Source organism: Delphinus delphis, chromosome 3 (assembly GCF_949987515.2).
Source record: "Delphinus delphis chromosome 3, mDelDel1.2, whole genome shotgun sequence".
Taxonomy (NCBI): domain Eukaryota; kingdom Metazoa; phylum Chordata; class Mammalia; order Artiodactyla; family Delphinidae; genus Delphinus; species Delphinus delphis.
This window is the reverse complement of record NC_082685.1, coordinates 165,285,531-165,307,714: the sequence shown is the minus strand read 5'-3', so window position 1 is coordinate 165,307,714 and position 22,184 is coordinate 165,285,531. Positions and strand designations below refer to the sequence as shown.

At 40.2% G+C, this 22,184-nt stretch overlaps 1 protein-coding gene across 1 annotated transcript in view; it reads right to left on the bottom strand.

Moving 5' to 3' along the window:
• The window catches only part of SEMA5A (semaphorin 5A), a 477,095-nt gene that overhangs the window by 166,788 nt on the left and 288,123 nt on the right, over nucleotides 1-22,184 (bottom strand). The window contains exons 6-7 of the mRNA XM_060009673.1: nucleotides 11,930-11,992; nucleotides 985-1,083 (exon numbers count right to left, since the gene is read on the bottom strand). Of these exons, the coding sequence (XP_059865656.1) occupies nucleotides 985-1,083; nucleotides 11,930-11,992 (162 nt within the window). The remainder of the gene's footprint in view (nucleotides 1-984; nucleotides 1,084-11,929; nucleotides 11,993-22,184) is intronic.

Below are 22,184 nucleotides of genomic sequence, written 5' to 3'. Positions count from 1 at the left end.
GGTTTCTTTACTCTTACCTGAGAGGTACAAGAGCAGAGGGGTTAGGCAGGGGGGCTCAGATACACTGCCTGCTTTATTAGACGTGTAGCCCCGGGTAAGCTACTTCAAGTCTTTAAGCCTTAGACACTTATAAAGTGGTGACCCAAAGGGTAAGCACCACGTAGGGTGGATGTGAGGATGAAGTTGTAAGGTGCTTCGGACAGGCCATGGTACCTAGGGATCTCTCTGTGAGCATCACTTCTTATCATCAACATCCTCCCTTTCTTTCCAATAACTGAATGTTATTTGAAAATAATGAATACTAAAAGAGGATGGTAAGCTCAGGTCTTGAGAGAAAGTGTGTAACAAGGAAATTAACATAGTGATATTTCTTCATCATGTTCCTGGAGGAAGATCAAATGAATATCCCATATAAGGAAGATTACACGTGTGCTCTGATAACCCGGCAGTTCTACGGGTATAAGACCTGGATGCTGAAAATTCCCCTGTCAATAATGGCAGGTTAAAATAAAAAGACAGAGGGGGGCATATAACTTTACTTTTCCTAGGGTTCCATTTGTTTGCTAGTTTGCTTTACTTTTTTGACACTCTTCTCATCCAAGTTGTAAACTGTATTTTCTTCACTTGGATTATGATTTTAGGTTATTTTAATACTTAACAGCCTCCCTACGATAAAGAAGAAAAAGAAATAAGAATACGTTTAGGATTATCTTTAGGGTCTGGTGGGAAATAAGCTGGTAGAAATAGTCTGAAAGCATATTTAAATTTAATTAAACAAGCTAGAATTATTACCAGTTCTTTATATAATAGTGTTATTAGTAATAGATCAGTCCATCAAATATTTACTCAGTTTGACAAAAGATGTTTTTTAAAATTAAAAAGCAACTCTTTGGAGAATAGAAACACGTTTAAAACTAGGGTTTTAATAGAATGCTTGGATTTTCCAGGTATTAAAATCTGTCAAAGCTCCACCTGAAGCCGTACCGTGCGGTTGGTGCAGACAGGCGTGAAAGCGTTGGTTCCACAGGTAAATAACCTGTCGCCACCCACCAACAGTACCCGGATGTAGTTCTGACATTCCTCCTGAAAAAATTAAAAAATCACAAGAAACTCATTAAGGAGGCCTCAGCGCAAGAGGAACGGTGAATATGAATACATCTTGTCTAGTTAATAGATTAGACGTTAATTAACCAGTAAAAACAAACAAACAAACAAACAAAAAAATCCTCTCGGATACTGACCAAAAAATAACAACAGAACTTTAAAATAGTCTGACTTTCTCTGCGCACTTGCTCAATCGAGGATATTTGTTCAGTTAAAATCTCAGAGCATGTGTCTTCTTTTGAGGAATGGGCTTTCATTTTGAGTTGTAGCAGATAACAGTGTGAGCCCTAAATTGCCTTTGACATATATTAGGAAAATAAACAAACACTGCTCATGAAACAGTGTCTTAGAAAACTTCCCCAGGAACTTGAAAAAACATGGTGAATGCTTCTCCAGATGCTAGGGTCACATGGGAAACTCTGATTGCAAATTGCAAGAAGTTTCACATAAAGTTCTCAAAATGCATACACAGCAAGAATCTATAAACATGTTTGATTCTCTGATGAAAAATTAAAATATAACTAATAAGTCAAGGATGTCTGGAACAAGAGGCATGAAAGCTCATGCTGAGGGATGGCTCACAGCTGAATTTTTTTGCTGTGATTGCAAAACATACATAGAAGTCTAGGACGTGGTCACAGTAGTGCAGGAACTTTCAGGTAGAAAGCTCTTCATTCATTCAGCTAGCAAGCATTTACTGATTAGATACTCTTTGGCAGAGACTGTGGAAAAAGTCACAATCTAGGCCCGTAGCGCAAAATTAAAATACACGGAGCTGTCCACGTACTCTAATGAGGAGTCACCGGAGAACAGCATATTGCTAGCCCCAGAGGAGAGGGGAAGGGAGGAGGTGCAGGAAGGCTCCCTGGAGGAGATGACACCTGAGATAAGTTTCAAAGGAAGCGTAGGATTTGCTGAGGCTTCCTTGAGGAGGTACCCCCTGACACTTGCAGGATTTTACTGAGCAAAGGAGGGAAAACACATTCTCAGCAGAAAGAATGGACTGTGACAAGGCATCACGGTTGGAGAAAGCACCGTGCTTTCACTATGTACAGAAGAGGTAGACATAAGCTGGGGAGCCAGGCACAGGCCAGGTGTGCCAGACCAGTGAGTTTACTTTTTATTCTGAATGTGAAGGAACCGTTTTATGTTTTTACTGCATGCAGTTGTTGTTTTTTTAAACATCTTTACTGGAGTATAATTGCTTTACAACGTTGTGTTAGATTCTGCTGTATAACAAAGTGAATCAGCTATACATATACGTATATTCCCATATCCCCTCCCTCTTGCGTCTCCCTCCCACCCTCCCTATCCCACCCCTCCAGGTGGTCACAGAGCACCGAGCTGATCTCCCTGTGCCACTGCATGCTGTTTTGACCTGAGGTGATGTTTGTAAATGAAGGACCACTCTGGACCACGTGGAAGCTAGTAGAGATGTGATAGGGGAGTTCAGGAGACAGGTAAGGAAACTACTTCCGTAATTCAGTCCCTCCTGCTTCCGTGTGAAAGGGCAAAGTCAGACTCCAGCAAATGAACAGGAAATGGTGACTGACCAACCAACCAGACCTAGAAGATGTTGCATGAGGATATATCGGTTTGACACACATTTCCCCAATCAGGAGGATCTGGATCTAACGGCACAGCAATGCTCTCTTCAGTGGAATGGAGCCTCAGTCTCCACGAATGTTGATTTGCCATAACTCAGCCTGTGGCATGGCCTAGCTGTGGATATAAAATGAGCTAAAATATTTGAATTTGTTTTCTAACTGTAAAGTGAAATATCGAAGGTAGATAATTTTCCTAATACTACTACTAACAATAAAAGCAACAAATTATCCTGCAGTCTAAAAAAAAAAAAAAACAAACAAAAAACAACTAATACTAAACTTTCTTTGATTTTTTGTATGGGAATATGTTAATATAAATGTTTCAGACATTACATGAAATTTCTAAAAATCTTATATGTTCTGGTATAATGTTATAAGTCATAATTCTAGTTATTACTTTAAAATGTATATCTCAGAAATAACTAAATTTCCTTGCCAATTGCATTATTATGAACTTTCATCAAATCTTTAACCGTGGTCATTTTTAAGTCTTTTGTCTTTTACAGACAGTTCTGGGTGTGCTCTGATGCTTTTGCAAAAATGTTCCTATAAAAGGGTTTCATCTTCAAGGAATTCATGGAAAAGACTCTGACAAGTACAGGTTTCTGGTAACTGACTATACCGCTGAACTGAATGAATAAGCATTTTCAGAACTCTAATGGAAAACTGATGAATTCATAAACGTGCTAACAAAAGATCAAGATGAAAAAAAATTAGTTACGTGGGACTGAGTGAACTGATGAGGATGATTATAATTTTTGTGACTTTCTGTTTGAATTAAAAAAAAAAATCCCACGAGGACTCAGAGGCAAAAAATATACCAATCAATTTTCACTGCAAAGTGAAGGAGCTGTTACAGTGGAGGATTCCTGGACTGAATGTCAATATTATGACGTAGTGTGAGTGTGTTTCGTGTTTGGTAATTGCAATCATTGTTGCTTCTGTTGCGGTCATCCATTTACAATGCTTGGTGTCAGTCTATTTATCGCCTGTAAAAATAAAATACAGTGTGTGTGTGCGGAAAAAAAAAACAACAAATTATCATTGGCTGCTAAACTGAAGATACTTTGACTGAGGAAAAAAAAAAGACAGAATGAAAGATTGAAATTAACTATTAGACGAATTAAGAAATGAGTGTCAAAGGAAGACAATAAATTGAGTAACTGAGAAAGGTACACCTGATAGGGAGGCTTATTTTGTTCTGTTCTGTTTTGCTTTTATACCTGGGGAAAGGGAAGGAGAGTTCTGAAGAGAAAGAACAAACCAAGACATCAAAAAGGCACATCGTTATCCCTTCCCAGGGTCAGGGAGCTCTCACTCAGAGAACACAGAGGAGGGGTGCGCCGCCTCAGAGAGCAGAGGGGCACAGAGTTTGCAGAGACAGGATCAAGGCCAGGGTGGAAACCCCAGACCTAATGGCGTCTGAGGGCACTCCAGAAAGACAACTCGGGGAACACAGGGCTGAGATGGCTCTTGATGGCCGGAATGGACAAAGCAGACACAACAATGCCACTATAATAAAGAATGAGAGAAAATTACAGACAGTGGAGCGATGTGGAGATTTTGTTTGTTTTCTGTTGCTGCTTTTAGAACTCTCTCAAGAATGAGTCAAAACATAAAAGAACTTTTCGCGTTTTGTTTTTTTAAAGCAGGAGACTGACACAGGTAGAAATGCTCTAGAGGCAGTCATATCACCATGAACTTGGCCAAGGGTAAGTTATTCCAAGAGAATCATCCCCATTGAAAAGAGGTGCTCTCATGGCTGAGTCTTACAGACCTGGTGAAGAAAAAGCAAGGGCCTCTAATCAATTTTGGGAAGAGAAACAATAAAGATAACAGATGTGGTGTTTATCTTAATCTCCCAAAAGAAAGACAAAGTGAAAACAGGACTGTAGGTCATTAACCTTCCTGAAGGCCCATTACAAACTTGATGAAGAACTAGAAAGATGGCTGGGGATGTGATACCCAGGATGCTGACGTGTGTCAGAGCAGAAGGACAAATCCAACTGGTTGTCAAAAAAAATCCTGGAAAAAAGTAAATGAGGGAGGGCACAATATTATTTCAATTAGAACAGAGAGGGACTTCCCTGGTGGTCCAGTGGTTAAGACTTTGTCTTCCAATGCAGGGGGTGAGGGTTCGATCCCTGGTCGGGGAGCTAAGATCCCACATGCCTCGCGGCCAAAAAACCAAAACATAAAACAGAAGCAATACTGTAACAAATTCAAGGAAGACTTTTTTAAAATGGTCCACATCAAAAAAAAAATTTTAAAGAATTAGAACAGAGAATTTAAAAAGTATGTTCTGGAAATCACGAGAATACACTGTACCCTCTGGGAAAGGTTACCTGGGCTGTGTGTCTCCCCGATGCTGATAGGCTCCCTCATGTTGAGTGAGGATGTAGGGAAGGAAGCAGGTAAATGTCAGGAAACTGGACAATCGGACATGGAGGCTTATGCAGTCTTTACTAAGAGGATGCAGGCATCACCAGCTCCGTGAAAGCCGTAGTTGCTTACGTACAGTAAGTGGGGCCTGAGGAGGGTAATGCTTTAGGTAAGCCCAGCATGCAAGGTTGGAGGGAACAGAGAAGAGGATTGGGGGGGAAGAGTTCTGTCCCATCACCAGTGAGGCTGGACGAGCTCTTCTCACCCTCTGTGTCCAATAGGAGGAACCACTGGAGGCGGGGTGGTACTTCCGTGTTTCTTCTTAACTGTCCAAGGCTGAACTCATTCGCCCGACAGTCTGGGTCGGCTCAGCTCAGCCCCTTCCTGTTTCACTCCCCTAAATGTTCCCTCATGGTTAATTCACAAACTGCTCAACTGATTCTATCTAGAAACAGACTGGATGTGAATCCTAAGCAAATAAATACATTGAAAATTACAACTTTCTTTTTCTTTCTTTTTTTTTTTGATGAGAGATTGGAGAAAGTCCAAGCAAAACAGAATGTAAAAACAGAAATGAAAGAAAGCAGAAGTGCTTTGCTTTGGAGCAGAAGATCAATTTATGAATCAGTGGTGGCGCAGTGGTTGAGAGTCCGCCTGCCGATGCAGGGGACGCGGGCTCGTGCCCCGGTCCGGGAAGATCCCACATGCCACGCAGCGGCTGGGCCCGTGAGCCGTGGCCGCTGAGCCTGTGCGTCTGGAGCCTGTGCTCCGCAATGGGAGAGGCCACGACAGTGAGAGGCCCGCGTAACGCAAAAAAAAAAAAAAAAAAAAAAAAAAAAAATTAAGAATGACAGGAAACGGCTGAGTGCCAGGCCCTGTAATACTGAGTCTCCTCATGATGGTGATCCCCAAATCCAAATTCTCCTATGGGAAAATCTATAGTCTATCACTTTGTCAGTCTTTGCTACAGACAGGGGCTTTTCACGGGTTACCTGAACCTACTACAAGTACTGCTTGGACCACGTGTTTTAAAATATAACACAGAAGTCCTTTCAGGAGGTTCTACTCTAGGTTTATCTTTTAAATGAGCTTATCTAAATGTCCATGATAAGAATCTCACCTGAGAATTTGTTTCTTTTATACCATTTCTGTAGCTCAAAAATGGCATAAGGGGATTTAAGGAATTCCAGTTTTCCAGGAAGACACAGTGCACGTTCCCAAGGCTCCCGGGAGCCTGCCAGCACATGGCTTCTGTTGTTACAATGAAACTCATCTACCTCACTTTGATAATAGCACTTAAACATTAAAATAACCCGCTTGTGCCTGCAGTCCCACCGGTGGGTCAACCTGTCCTTGACTTTGAAGCAATTCCTGCTTGAATTGAGAGCTGACATGCACAGTTGCTGACTCACCGAAAGAGCTTTTAGATGTGACAGCCGATGCCCACTTGATCTCAAGGACATAAGACCGAGGCCCCAGCAGAGAGAGCATGTGTTTGGGGACAATTTTCTTCATGAAATAACTGGGTTTGCCCTGCAGCACTTCATCATATTTATTTCCCAAACAGATGTTCTGCTTGAAGAAAGACTAACTGTGGGTCTTGAAAAACTGGACCATCCAATCAGATGTAAATATATATATAAACACACACACACACACATATATAAGACATATATACATATATAGGAGACATATATATTACATATGAATATATACGCATACATATTACAGAAGCATTTATATAAATATATAGACATACTATTATGTCCATATTTAGATATATAAATATAGATATTTATATGTATATCTATAAAACTATAAATATACGGATACACATATATACGAATATATATTAAAAGAGTGTATGCTATATAAGTGTATTAATAGAGTATATTATATATATTTATTTACCTAATGAGATTGTTTTCAACTGAGCTCTGACTCCAAGGGTAACTTGTTACGGAATCAACATTTGGTATGTGTAATCTGCACAGGTTGTTAGTGTCTGATCTTAAAGAACCCTCCGTTTCTGGAGCAATTATACAGAACAAAGGCAGTTCTGTAGTGTACTGCCTGCACCAGCTAACTCACAGCTTTCCAGACATTGGCACCTTGGATGAAAACGTCGTTTCACCCCCTACATCACAGGTTCCCAGGCGGGATGGCATCATGTTTTTCTTCTCTGGAATTTACCTGTTTATGAGCAGAATTTGACAACCTGGGAAGCAGGACCACAGGACACAGCAGGAAGAGCAATACACAGAGCACTGGATTCTAATCCAAACTCTCCCACTAACTTACAAAATCGTTCTAGGAACTTGGTGTTAAAAATACTGAAATGAGATCACAAACGAGAATCTTTTGAAAATTATAAAGTATAATATGTGCATAAAGGAGCTCTTTCACTCCCTTAATAAGCGGTTGTGTTTCCTCTGTAAAGTTCCTAAAGGTCATGGTAGGAAGGGCTTTGGTTTAGACATAATAACCCCAAGCAGACAAGGAGCTTTTGTTAGATCACAAGAGAATCGACTATTTACGTTTAAAATAACATTTGTGTAAAACACATTTAAATACTTCTAGAAGCCAATGTCTAGAGTGATGTTTCAAAAATAACTAAATCCAACAGATTTTATTATGAAACCTTTTTGAATCCATAAACAACACAGATTTCCCACTCCTGTTTTCGTAGATAGGATGTTTAAGCCATTTCAGGTCAAGTCACCCCTTTTCTCCCAAGTGAGCTGAAAATTTTAAGTAAAATAGAATTCAAAGCTCACCAAGAATTGACAGTCTCCGTCCTCCCTTCTCTGCTACACAGGCTCAAATCAAAGATCTGGCTACATTTTCTTGACGTTGATTCCCTAAATGGTCATTTTAATCGACTGAACGTGAAATGATGTCCGTGTCGGTCCCAGCAACATGGGGAACACGAGGAAATGTGCCCTCTCTCTTCTCCCCTCTGCAGCCCGCGGAGGAATGCTCTCCCCAGAGGACTGAGTGGGCGCACCCCTGAAGGCCCAGCGCCTCATCCACGCTCCACATTCTTGGCTCTGCAGTAAAAGGCATTATGTGGAGAAGCACAGACCACTTTTCTTAGGGTAGGAAAAAATGAGTTCAGACAAAATGGCTAGCATTTTTCGCATTTTTGAGATGTCACATTTTGCATTACTCTATTTCAGGAAGAAGGGAAACTTTGTAAATTTGTGTGTAAGTTTCCATATTACTCTAACGCCAACAAAAACAGAAAACAATTGAATTCTTATTTCTAAACTCAGGGCTACTAAGAAAATCTGAATTCCACTCCCCCAAAGAGATGTTACATTTCAGTCAAATGGACTCTATGGAAATGTCTCCTGATTTGGCTCCTTGAAATGTCAGAACAGGGAAATTAGGGTTGAATGAATTCTGAATTCAGGGACTAGACCTTTGGAGCTGTTTGTTTCCTTTCCTTCTGTGTTCCAGGAGCTGGGCTCGGGATCTCTGATGGCTGTTGTGCCAGGTGCCACTTTAAGAAAGCCACAGAGATGCTATATAAGAGAAAGGAACTAGTAACAGAAAATGAAGAGCCCTGGATGTCCCTCTGCTCTCACCAGCCCTGGACCAGCCCAGCAGCGCTGCCTAGGCTGCTGCCTTCATAGACCTATCACATCAGTTTGTGCACATGAACTTCATCGCACATGGTTCTGCTACAAAACCAAATTCTATTTCAACCAAGCGTAGGTTGTTCAAAACTGTCTGTGAGTTTATCAGTGTACTTCATGCAACCTAAAAGAATATGCCATTTCTCTTTCTCACATTGGCACTTTGAAATTCATCTTCATCTGTCTTAACACATTCATCTTAAAAAAAAAAAATCCCATCCACAAACACAGTTTGAATCGATTGATAATTACTGGGGTTTGCCATTGTTCTTAGCCCATTGAAACCAGAAACATGTGGAACTTAAAGGTACTATTTTCTTTGACAATGTTTGTTTTGCTCATTTTCTTTCTGTTTATCAGGAAACCTCAATTATGTATAATAATGATCTGTCCTTTCTGTGAATCAAAGATATATTCCTAATAGGCATGAAAGATGGCCTTTCCTGTGTGTTCTCTGGTTTTTACTTGCTTAATTTCTAAGCATCAAACAACGAATGATCACAGCTTAAGGAAAAATATGGGACAATTTTGATTCAGCAGAAGCAACTTTTCACCCCATGGAGTAATAATCTACTAGTATAAGGCTACCACACGGATTGTTTTAAAATTGTAGACTCATAGACTATTAGCAGGAGAAACTTGGCTAGATTAAGTAATTGAATGTTTTCCTTTAACACACAGGAGACTGAAGTCCACAGAGAGGACATTTTTTTAAAGCCCTTGAAATGAATAAATAAGTGTGATCTAGATGAAATATGAAAGTACTCTTAAAGGGAGAGCAAAATTCAAAATAGACAATGTAAAAGTTGCCAGTACAATACCATCTTGGGAATTACGCCTGGGATTTTCACCCAAGTCACTGTCCGGCAATGTCTGGAGACATTCTTGGTTGATCTTGGTTGTCATGATGGGTGAAAGGAATGACTGGCATGTGGCAGGTAGAGGCCAGGACAGACTCCACCACAAGAAGTGGCTCCGGCATCGGGAGTGGTGAGGGCAGAAGCCAGATGAAGGCTTACGTGTTTGCTCGCTCCTTAGTGGAGTGAAGTCAAACAGCCACTACAGGCTGTGTCCTGGGCTCAACAAGAATTCATGTGGCCCAGCTCAGGGGAGGGGGCTGAATAACTAAAACGCAGACTGACCAGGAAATACAAACGGCTACTGAGAAGTGATGCAGAGTGGGGTGGGACAGGTCAGGCAGGAACCCCTGAGGAGTGGGGACACACAAGTCCAGGGAGATGGGGGAGGGAGGCAGGGCGGGGAACAGTTAGATGGGGCCTCGGAAGGGAAGGGAGGCCCAGCCACCCGCCGACCCAGGGCTACCAACTACACATGTCCTCAGACAGGCCTTAAGACAGGCAGGTGTCCACAAAGATTTTGGCGGGGTTTCCCAAAACTGAATAGTGCTGCTTGTGGGTGTATCACAGCCTCAGCAAGAAGGAAGGGGAGGAAGAAGCCCTAAAGTACCAGAGGAAGATGAAGACAAGAAGAGAAAGGAGAGAAAAGAGGAAAAGTAAAAGGGAGAAGAAAGCATGGGCAGAATGAGGTCACAGACGGTGCCCAGGGACCCTGGGGGCACTGATGTCGCCAGACAAAGGGAGCAGTGTTGGCATGAGAACCTTGGAGAGAGAGGCCAATGCTTCCCATCAGTGGATCTTGCTAGAGGAAAGAAAGTCGTTTTTCCCACCCTCCCCCCCGAGGCAGATCTGATTCCCCAGCTTTCACTCCTCACTACGGGGGTCTTACTTGAAGAATTTCTTGTGCTCCGAGATGAGTGAGAAGCAAAAAAAAGGGCAGGAATCCACCTGTCCTATCAAACATGTAAGCGTTACAGGGAGGAGAGGAAAAACCAAATAGGAAGAACGTTTTCAAAGGTTTCATACATAATTTATACAAACTCTTCTGAATTTGTTATAGAGGTAAATAAATTTACTATGTACTGATTTATTTATTTTGGGGGGTAACTTAAGAGACGATATTCTGATTCTTTGGAACCTGGTGCCACTTTCAAATCTTCTTGTGCCTCTGATGCTTTATCTCAGAGGTACCTTCTGAGGTTAGATATCTTTCAATAAACAGCAGTCATCAATTTCTGCTTTTGTAAAATGTCTCCAAGTGTTTCTCTAGCTAAGATCGCATTTTCTTCCTTCTCTCCTTCCTTCTGCCTAGTTCTTTACTTCCTAACTCTTTCCTAGTTTTGGGAAAGCCAATGACTAAGTTTGCTGAGACCTGCCTCCATGTCTGACTCTCAAAACTGTTGAGTTAAAAGACAAAGAAACAGAAAATGAAATTGGGTAAAATAAAGTGCGTAACCCTCTTGGACAAACACAGGTGGTGTAAGCATCTTTTAGCAGCGCCCTCTCCGTTTGCTATATTTTTCCTCAAGCCCTTGGCCCTGGGACCACACTTTGTGCAGCGAGCCCTCTTTGCTTCTCCCTGTGAGTCTGCTTTACTCGGTGACCCAAAGTGTGATTCACATCGGAAAGGCCCACGTTCCAATAAAGTATTAGATGATCACTAACAGAATGAGACATAATGAGCTTATGCACCAGCTGCAGAAGCACTTCCTCAAGATGATCCAGTGGGATTTCCTCAGAAACAGACTTCCTTGGAAAAGAGCTTCATGTCTCTTTCTAAGCCCACCAGTCGTGTGAAAGTAGGCCTGCAATGTGCACAGTAGCTCAAGAGATGTATTTCCAATGTTAGCTATAATCTGCTCTTTCCTTAGGAACTTGGCCATGTAGAGTTTCATATGGAGAGAGAGAGAACTTATTTTAAAGACATGTTAAGATGAATTATAAAAAACCTCAAGTCATTTTTGATATAGTAATTATATTTATCATATAGCTACATTCTGGAGTTAGCTGTAAGATATGATTGGGGGAAATTAAAATAGTATTTTCAAAATTCAAGCCCATATCTTTCGAAATGACATCATAACCAATTAATTTCTTATCTTACTCTAATGACTGGGAGTGCAAATTATATCTGATCATATGTTCTGAATCCTAACAGCTGATTGTTGTTAATCTTGCTTCAGTGTTAAAACCTTGAGAACTGACTGTGCATATATTTTGAATCTTGCTTCTTTTTTCAGTTTCCATGGCATCATAAGCGGGAATAGCCTTCATATTAAACGTTCCACGTACTATCCCTCACAAAGGTGATGACTACCCATCATGGCATCTTCCTTACCTGGGACTTGCCTTTGCTGTAACAGGCCTTCTTGGTTGCTTCATCACACTCCCACTCCACAGCCTATAGGAAACACCAAAACGACAACAACTGAATAAAAGGCCTTTGACTGAGTAAAAGGGAAAAAAATAATAAGGTATCGGTAACCAGATTAGGTAAGGTGGGCACACCATGACACCAACATTTTCATACTAACATAGAATTTACACCAAAAACATGGAATTCAGTCATGTGGGTTTATACTGAGCTTTCAAATTGAAGCATTTTAAAGGACTCACCCCCTAAGTATTTTCATTTGCGCAGTAATAACGTGCTTTAAAACTAGTCAGTATAAGAGAAGCACACGCCCTGAGTTGGTGACTACTTCACTGATTACAGACACACTCATTTCAGTAAAACTACAGAAGAGATTCATAGGATGCTGAAAAGAGAAGCCTTGAAACAAAATGATCTACATTCTCATTTAGAGGTGTATATCCTAGGTTAATAGTCTGTCATTTACCAATATTCACAGATAATGAAGCAAGAGTGATTTTGCATATCCTTACTCCCCAAAGACATATATAAATGATGAAGAGTCAATAAAATAAACAGCTCATGCAAAAGCCCAGCTACTACTTCCTCCCAATGCCAATAATTTTTATACAGTTATTAGCTCTGGCTAAATACTTAGAGCCATGACTTTTAAATTTTCTCCCTCACTTTCCAAATCTAACTCACGCTGATCAGTGTGATATGCATTCTTTCACATCTGATGCTAACCCACAAGTGGACCTGTGATTAGTTAAGGTAACATACAGAACCTACTTCACAGGAAGAAATGATACCTGCAAACATTAATGGCCAATATGTTGAGACTGTGAATCATATTTTGAAAAGATCTAAGTATCTGAGATATTTATCTTTTCCATTATTTTATGGAATGTGGACTTTTATAGGGCAAAAATGTTTTCTCCATTCTGTCCACCTGTTACTACAATTATGTTCTATCTTACTATTAGAGTTGGATTTCTGAAGAATTCAAGATTTCTGAAGAACCAGTTAAATCATTATCAGAAAAAATTGAAGCGAGGGACAATTTGCTTTTAATTTGGACTATTGTTACACAATAAACTAAACGAAGCCAAAAAATACTAATGTCAAATATTATGAAAGAGAATAATGCCTTCACTCTTACTTCTAAAAAGAAGGTTTTTGTTTTTTGGTTTTTGCTAATTCTCCTAAACTGAGAATAACAAAGTCATATTAACACCATTATCTAATATCTACTGTTCTCCAAAGAATGTTACATAACAGAGATTAAAACATAAAACGCTGCATCTTGCATCTTATCTTACTTGGCAAATATGAATTCATACGAAAAGTGTTCTTTTCTTTTGTATAAAAGAGAGAACCACTTCAGTGCCTTTCAAACAGAAACAATACTATAACTGTTTTCCCTTGCGCAGACTTAGAGATTTTTGTCTGTGTCAACATCTGATAAAGAGAAGTTGTTCATTCTTCCTGTGATGTTTTCCTGTTCATAATGTTTAGTGGCAACAATAAGGTTACAGCTAATTAGCATCTAATGCAAACAAATGGCTTGAATTCCTTACTAGAATGACAGATACTTTTATGAGAAGTGATGACACCTCCAGAGAAGAGATAAGAACTTCATGTACAGTTGCATAATTATATATCCCCATGAAGCACAGATAAAACAAGCGCACTGCTGTTATTCTGAGTGGAGCTTTCCTTTAGCACATCCCTGTATAAAAGCTCATTCTGTTGTTTTCATTTAAATAGAGATATCCATGCCTTCGCCCTTACTTAAACTCAAAACAGAATTGATACACTATGATACATTCTTTAGCAAAGTACACCCCATAATAACTTGGATTTTATGTATCATCAAGAGGATTTAGAGTTATACATCACAAGGAGGAATGTGTGCTCTATAATTACTAGGAAAATTATTAAGTGAAATGATTTAGATAAAGAGGAATTCCTAGTGGCTCTCACTGGTTTACTGATTTTGTTGAAAGTTAAATAGTAATGCTGCCTTCAGTAAACTCAAGAGCTGCAAGGGGCAGAGTTACAAGAAGAATATTTATCAGATGCCATCAAAATTCTTCAAATCCTTCTGCTGAAATGGCAAACAATCAGCTTCCCAAGTCTGCCTAATGTTCAAGTAACCTTTGCATTTTCAAGATAAACACTGGCCAAGGATTGGAAGGGGATAGTAAGAGGAAAAAAATGTGAGAGCTCTCAAAGATATTTCATTGCTTTATCCAGTTTCGCCAGAAAGAGCAACTGCTCACACAAGTTTATTAGGCCAACAGAAAATAGGAAAAGTCTTATAGATTTTTCTGAAGACGGTTATTAAAAGTAGCAAAGTTACTTTCCTGAGGCATTTTTATTACAATATATCAACTTTCCAGTACTGTTCAAATCCAGAATTAATTAAAGACCATGATTGTATAGCTTTTCTGTTGATTCACTTTCTACCTGACTAGAAGGCAGGATAAAGGGAAATTATGTTAAGAATGGAACTGAACTACCTATTGTAGCTGAACACATGTGATTGGATGTCACAGAATTTGAAAAACAATGGAGTAGGAAAATGTGTCTTTTCAAGATTGGCCTAAAACTGGGTGTTCCAGACAAATCACCTACTGTCTGTTCACTCAGCAAACTAGATTTTACCTCTTTGACCACTTGGCAGCAATGGAGAAAAACACTTTCTCTAGAGAGAAATAGGAATATCAATGGAACTCTCCAGTACCAGATTTCTCAAAGTTACTCAATTACTCCGTTTGAATTAGATTATGTTTTAACCTGGTCACAACTTTTCTTTATTCCACAAGATGTATTCTAATCAATTAAACTTCTTTAATCCAGCCTTCTTGTTCTATTATCAATGGAGATTCACTGTTATTCTTTCATGCATCATAATTTTGGAACAAATCCCACTGCTGATTTATGAAGTCATCTTTCTGGTTGACTCCTTCTAAGACACTTTTCTACTCACACAAACCTATGTTTATGATAGTCAAAACGAAGGCTAGGGCTTCCCTGGTGGCGCAGTGGTTGAGAGCCCACCTGCCGATGCAGGGGACACAGGTTCGTGCCCCGGTCCGGGAAGATCCCACATGCCGCAGAGAGGCTGGGCCCGTGAGCCATGGCCACTGAGCCTGCGCGTCCGGAGCCTGTGCTCCGCAACAGGAGAGGCCACAACAGTGAGAGGCCTGCGTACCGCAAAAGTAAATAAATAAATAAATAAATAAATAAATAAATAAAATAAAAGACACAGAGTTTCCTGTTTGTGGCACAGCTTTTTTTTGGTCTGTAAATAGTTAGAAATAACATCTGTGCTATTCAATAATTTGCAGAGGTGTTGCTTTATGCAAATGCACTCACCATTCTCTCTTTCACTTAATAAATATTCATTAAATACCTACTAAGTGCAAGACACTGATCGATAATGAGTGATAGAAGGAAAAACACACATACAGATAATGTTTGCACACATCAGGTATTAGTCTACAATAAAATATAAGTGAATTCCATCAGCCTCGATAACATCATGCTAAATCTGAGAATGCATCTGTGGTCATTTTCATTGTTGCAGTAGCCACGTTCATCTCAGAATCCAGTGGGACACTGGAACTTACAACATCATCAACTTTCAGGAATTGTCAGTGCTATGGACAGACCTAAAAGGAAAGTGAGTAGGTTTACAGAAAATCATTTTACACCTGCTGAAACCCTGGGGATCTATGGAAGCACCTACTGCTTCATGACACAGCACACATCTCCCTGTTGTGTGCACACATTTGCTCAGGTTATGATAAACAGAGCTGGGATCTCAGGAGTAAATCAGATGTGAGAAAGAAAAAGATTGGCTCCTTTTATGATCGAGTTACATACATATAAATCCACAGTTCTCGGAAGTATATAAACAAAGTTGTGTATCATCACATTCTGCAGCGAGAGAAGTTAATTAGACAGGGACCAGCAAAGGCAGATACTTTTCATAAAAATGAAGAGAACAACATTCTAGGCAGATGGACCAGTACTCTTTCAGCAGATGGCTTTGCTAATTAGATACTGGCAAAAGATAACATTAAAAAAAAAAAAAAAACTAGTTTAATTACACAGTGCCAAAACTTAACAACCACCTGAGGGCTTTTTTTTAATATGTTTGCATTCATAGTCTTATGGTATGGATTTCTGTGAAATGCTGGAGAATGTTAAATTGTCATGGCGATTATAAACAAATTGCCGGGGAATGTGAGACTGTATGTGTTCAAAAGAGAAGCAGAGTGCAAACGAGTCAGAACTTGAAACAACTGTGATTTTTATGTGACCTGACTCAAGTGTCAATCTAGTTATCCTTAAGCAAAGGCATCTTCTTTGCTAATGGCTTTTAGTGGTCACAGATGATGGGTTCAAAACAAGTGGCACTTGGGAATTCCCTGATGGTCCAGTGGTTAGGACTCCACGCTTCCACTGCTGGGGCCCTGGTTCGATCCCTGGTGGTCGGGGAACTAAGGTCCCGCAAGACATAAAGGGGTAGAGTTGAGTCACTTTGGACGGATTTGTCCAGCTTGCCTCTCTGCCTTTACTCCTTAGCAGATATTTGGTGTATCCGTTCACTTTTAATATCAATTTGCCATACCCCTGCACTTATGCCCATGGCAAATATAGGCAAGTCCATTTCATTCTTACTGGTGGCCTCCAAATCAGAGAAGTGGAAGGGGACTTTCATCATATCTTCTAACTACTGTTTTTTGTTATTTTTTAAACATCTTTATTGGAGTATAATTGCTTTACAATGGTGTGTTAGTTTCTGCTTTATAACAAAGTAAATCAGCTATATGTATACATATATCCCCATAACTCCTCCCTCTTGCATCTCCCTTCCACCCTCCCTATCCCACCCCTCTAGGTGGACACAAAGCACCGAGCTGATCTCGCTGTGCTATGCGGCTGTTTCCCACTAGCTCTCTATTTTACATTTGGTAGTGTTCATATGTCAGTGTTACTCTCTGACTTCGTCCCAGCTTACCCTTCCCCCTCCCCATGTCCTCAAATCCATTCTCTACGTCTGCATCTTTATTCCTGTTCTGCCCCTAGGTTCTTCATAACCATTTTTTTTCTTTTAGATTCTGTATATATGTGTTAGCATACAGTATTTATTTTTCTCTTTCTGACTTACTTCACTCTGTATGACAGACTCTAGGTCTATCCATCTCACTACAAATAACGCAGTTTCATTCCTTTTTATGGCTGAGTAATATTCCATTGTATATATGTGCCACATCTTCTTTAGCCATTCATCTGTTGATGGACACTTAGGTTGCTTCCGTGTCCTGGCTATTGTAAATAGAGCTGCAATGAACATTGTGGTACATGACTCTTTTTGAATTATGGTTTTCTCAGGGTATATCCCCAGTAGTGGGATTGCTGGGTCGTATGGTAGTTCTATTTTTAGTTTTTTAAGGAACCTCCATACTGTTCTCCATGGTGGCTGCATCAATTTACATTCCCACCAACAGTGCAAGAGGGTTCCCTTTTCTCCACATCCTCTCCAGCATTTATTTTTTAACTACTGTTTTTTGATTCTTACAAAACTGAAGTCATCCAACATTAGAGAAACATCTAACCTCAGACAGTCCCATAAATATGTGTTATAACTATTTTTTAAATGCTTATATCAAAGCCCAAGATTTTCTTCCACAGAATCATACCACATCAGACTTCCTTTGATCACTGCTGGGTGGAGCTGCCAACCTGTGAAACGCTCATTGGGGCTTTTTGTTTTCTAATTGGGCTTTTTAAATTGAGGGCTGTTTTTTTTTTTTTTTTAATTGAGCAGACAATGTATTCAATTCCTAGGGGCTTTGTAACAAAGCACTGCAAACTGGGGGGCTTTAAACAATGTACATTTGTTTTCTCACAGTTCTCAAGGCTAGAAGTCTAACATCAGCCAGAGTAGATTCCTTCTGGAATCTCCAAGGGAGAAGAATCCCTTCCTGGCCTCTCCCAGCCTCTGGTAGCTGCTGGCCGTCATTGACCTTCCTCGGCTTATAGAAGCATCACTGCAGTCCTCACCTCTGTCGTTACCTGGTGTTTCCCCTGTGTGTCTCTGTCCAAATGTCCCTCTTCTTATGAAAACGTTGGTATTTGAATTAGGGCCCATTCAATTCAGTAAAACCTTATCTTAACTAATTACACCCACAAAGACTCTGTTTCCTAAAAAGGTCACATTCTGAGAGTCCAGGTGAGCATGAATTTTGGAGGGATCCCATTCAACACAGTACAGACAGCCAGACGTCGTGACGTAACGAATTCTGAAACTGACAATTGATAGCACACTGAGGGCCATTGCTCTGCTGCAAATTAGCTTCCAAATCTTACCAAAACACTGGTAACATTTCATAAGACTTTGGTTATGTGCTAACCACAGCGCTAGGTGCTTTCTATACGTTTACCTCATGTATAAGTCTCTCTATAATTTTGTGTGGAAAATACCATTACGGTAATATTCCGGATGAGGACAGTGGCTAAGCCACTTTCCAAAAGCCACAAAAATAGTAAGTGGGGCACCAAGATTCAAATTTGGTAACTTGGCGGGAAGCCTGGGCTCTAAACCACTCTCCCTTCACTGAAATTGTCAAAGTAAGTGACCTTCATTACTGATTGTCACAGCTTCTTTCTTTCTTTTTCCCACAATTTAGAAAAATATATACCAAAAGCACAGAAGTGTGTGCACATCTAAGGTCAGAGCTGTAGGCATTCAGTAAATATTAATTAATCATAAAAGCCATCGATTCCCCTGTCACGGAATGTATTCATTTTTAAAGCCTCTGGACCTGTTCATGGTCCTAGTATTGATTTTAAAGGGGACATGATTCATCTAATGAAATTCTAGAGTTAATAACTGTATGGCCAGGGTATGATATAAAAACCTTAGGTTGATTTTGTGAAATTACACAACTTGAATATGAGAACACGGTCAGCTCTTGACACAGCGCAACGTTGTGCTTTTAAAACGATGTTGAGATACCATCCCCTCTCTGCCACAGCCCTCCAGGGGCCCTTCATTCACCTGGAGTAAAAGCCAGAGCCATCTGGAATGTTCTGTGAAGTCGAGCCACTTATTTTCTCTCTCTCTGATTTCCTAGTACCCTCACTCCCACAACCCCGGTCTGATCCTCAGACAAGGCAGACCTGTTCCCTGGGGCTTGTGCACCAGCTAGTCCCATTTCCTGGGACCCACACCCGGCTAATGCCTGTGCCTCCTGCATGTCTTTGCTCAAGCGTTACCTCTTCACTGGGGCCTATATAATTATGTAGGACAAATGGCAATTGCTCTCCCCACCCCCGACTAGAAGGTGACTTCCACTTGGACAGGCATCTTGTCCTTTTGGTTCACTTCTATGTCCCCAGGGCCTAGAACAATGCTTCACACACAAGAACTCAGTTGTTCAACAATCCACTTGCTGAATAAATGCATGGGTATAGAATGCTCTCCACGCGCAGCCTTGCAAGTGGCTCCAGGTGCCCCCAAGTGGAAGGGACAGGTGAGGCTTTGGAGCCCTTGAGCGACTGGGCAAGACTACCATGCCCTGCGCTTCTGCGGCCAGCGCCCTGTAAGGATTCCTCTTCCAAACCCTTCCCTGCATCCTGACAACAGGAAGAGGAACACCAAGGTGGGTGCAGAATCCACTAGAGCATGGATTTCCACACTTTTTCTGCAGAAGACCCATTTTGTTAAGTAAATTCTTATGCCTAATCCCATATAAAAGAATGCAAAAGCGGTATGTACTAAATTCTTGTTATAAATATAATGCAAGAGGATAGCATTAAATCATTTAAAAAATGTGAGGCCAAGTGACCACTGAGTCATAGCACTCTCAGCATCCAGTCATTTCGGCCGCTTACTTTTGAAATAATACTGACTTACACAAATTAAGTAGTGTTAAATGAGGTCACCTTGGAATCTCAGTTAATTTGGAGTAGAATCTGAAATGATAGCAATTTATTCCCTGCTCTACAATACCAGGTTATCCAGGTACTATACAATAAAAGTTGCTTCACTGAGGACCGCCAATGCCTTACAATTTTGTATATGGGGCTTCCCTGGCGGTGCAGTGGTTGAGGGTCCGCCTGCCGATGCAGGGGACACGGGTTCGTGCCCCGGTCCGGGAAGATCCCACATGCCGCGGAGCGGCTGGGCCCGTAAGCCATGGCCGCTGACCCTGCGCGTCCAGAGCCTGTGCTCCGCAACGGGAGAGGCCACAGCAGTGAGAGGCCCGCGTACAGCAAAAAAAAAAAAAAAAAAATTGTATATGGTATACTTTAATATAATGACTTTTTAAATAGTGGAATTAAAACATATGCCATGCATAAAATCCCTTAGCATCTATAGACATCTGGGGCTCCAGGAAGCATATTTGGTTCTAAGGAACAAGCATCTTTGATAAGCAATTTAAAGTGCTTGGAATGAACCTGAGGATGGAGAAAAAACAAAATAACAGAAAATGAGTTCTAATAACCCGACTCCTGAACATCAGTGAGCCCCTCTAGATGATTTTGTGAAAAAAAACTTGCATTAGGAAAGAGGCCAGTATCAAAGGACATTATAATATCTGGTGTAATACTTAGAATTATGATTGTCAGACACTGATACACCAAACAACTGTTATCCTTCCAAAATGTTGCCATCAATGAAAGCGTTGCTGGAAGGTAAGCCTAGTAAGAGCAGCTGCTCTTAGTTTCAAAGAAATTATTTTCATGCATCCAAGAGGGTTTGGTTTGAAAAATGGCATATTGTCCAATTTGTTAGCCTCAATGTAGGCAAAAGCATCTAATTACTAGAGAAATGACTAGTATTTTTATACATAAATTTGCTAAAGTGTTTGTATGTAAAATCAATCAAGCATGGGATAAAAGTGTTGAAGTCAGAGTGGACTGACTTCTCAAGGACAAGCTCCCTAGCTGAATATTTCCCAAATGTCTGAAAACTGTTGCTTCTAATGCCAAGTTTTCAAACATACAATTACGTCCTCCATCACCCGGATGATGCAATTCAAACATCACAAAATTTGTTATGTTCAACAAAAATTGTCATGTTCACTAGAAATTAACTATATATATATAATAACTGAATTAAAATTAGACATTGTAGCTAATGTAACATTTATTCTGCCCATGCAAAGAAGTACCCTGAAAGGAATAAATTGATTATATAGTCATGAAAAATATCAGACCAAGATGAGCTTTTTAACACTACTTGAAGACTTTACAGGACAATGACAAGAGGTCTTGTAAAATAAAAAGTAAAAATATAGGAGGAGCAGCATATTGGCATGGGATGCTCTGTAGGACCTCAATCGACTGGAAGGGTAAACAACTTTGTGTCGTTAATGTTGTGTTGGAAGTGTCTTCACAAAGCTAAATTTGTAGTATGGCTTTGACCAAAGCATTCTTATGTAGAGCACTTGACTACTGCAGTCACATTTCAGATCCATCGCGAAACTGAAGAGAAACAATTCTGGCCCTGATACAGAAATGAGTTTCCCAGCCATACAACAAGATTTTATTTAGGAATACAGTTAAAAGATTCCAAAGGAACTGTATCTCACAAATAACATGAAGGACCAAGGTTGTTATTTTGAGGCAACATGAAACAGACGTAGAAAAAGACTTCAGCAACCACAACGTGAAGATGCGGCAAATAAAGATGTAGACCCCTGTAATTCTTTGAGTTTTATTTATGTGTCTTATAAAACTTAGAGTTTTATTTGATTGACGTTAAAAAATAGTTTTGTCTTTTCAAGACACATTTGTGATGGTGTGTGCTAGGTTTCTCTCGCTGGAAGCACAAGGTCACTTTTATTGGGTTCATCAGTTTGGGTCCTATATTGTATTCTGGCTAGGTCCTAATGAAGGCATTCTACCTGAACTGTGACCTTAATAGTCAACATAAATGTAAATATATGGGTTTGTTTTTAATTTTTCCATCAATATTTTCTATCATTTTTTGAAACTAGCTTCATGAAAACAAACAATACTTCATACCCGATTCCTTTTCTCCATGGTTCTGAGTTAGAATGCGTTACTAGATTCACTGAAGTACTTATAAAGGCCAGATTATGGATCCTTACTGGGGAGTTATTTTATACCAACCGAACCACTCATAATTTTATTATTCACGCTATAAATATTTGCTTCCTGAGAGGCACCCTACCACTACAAAGATGGACTT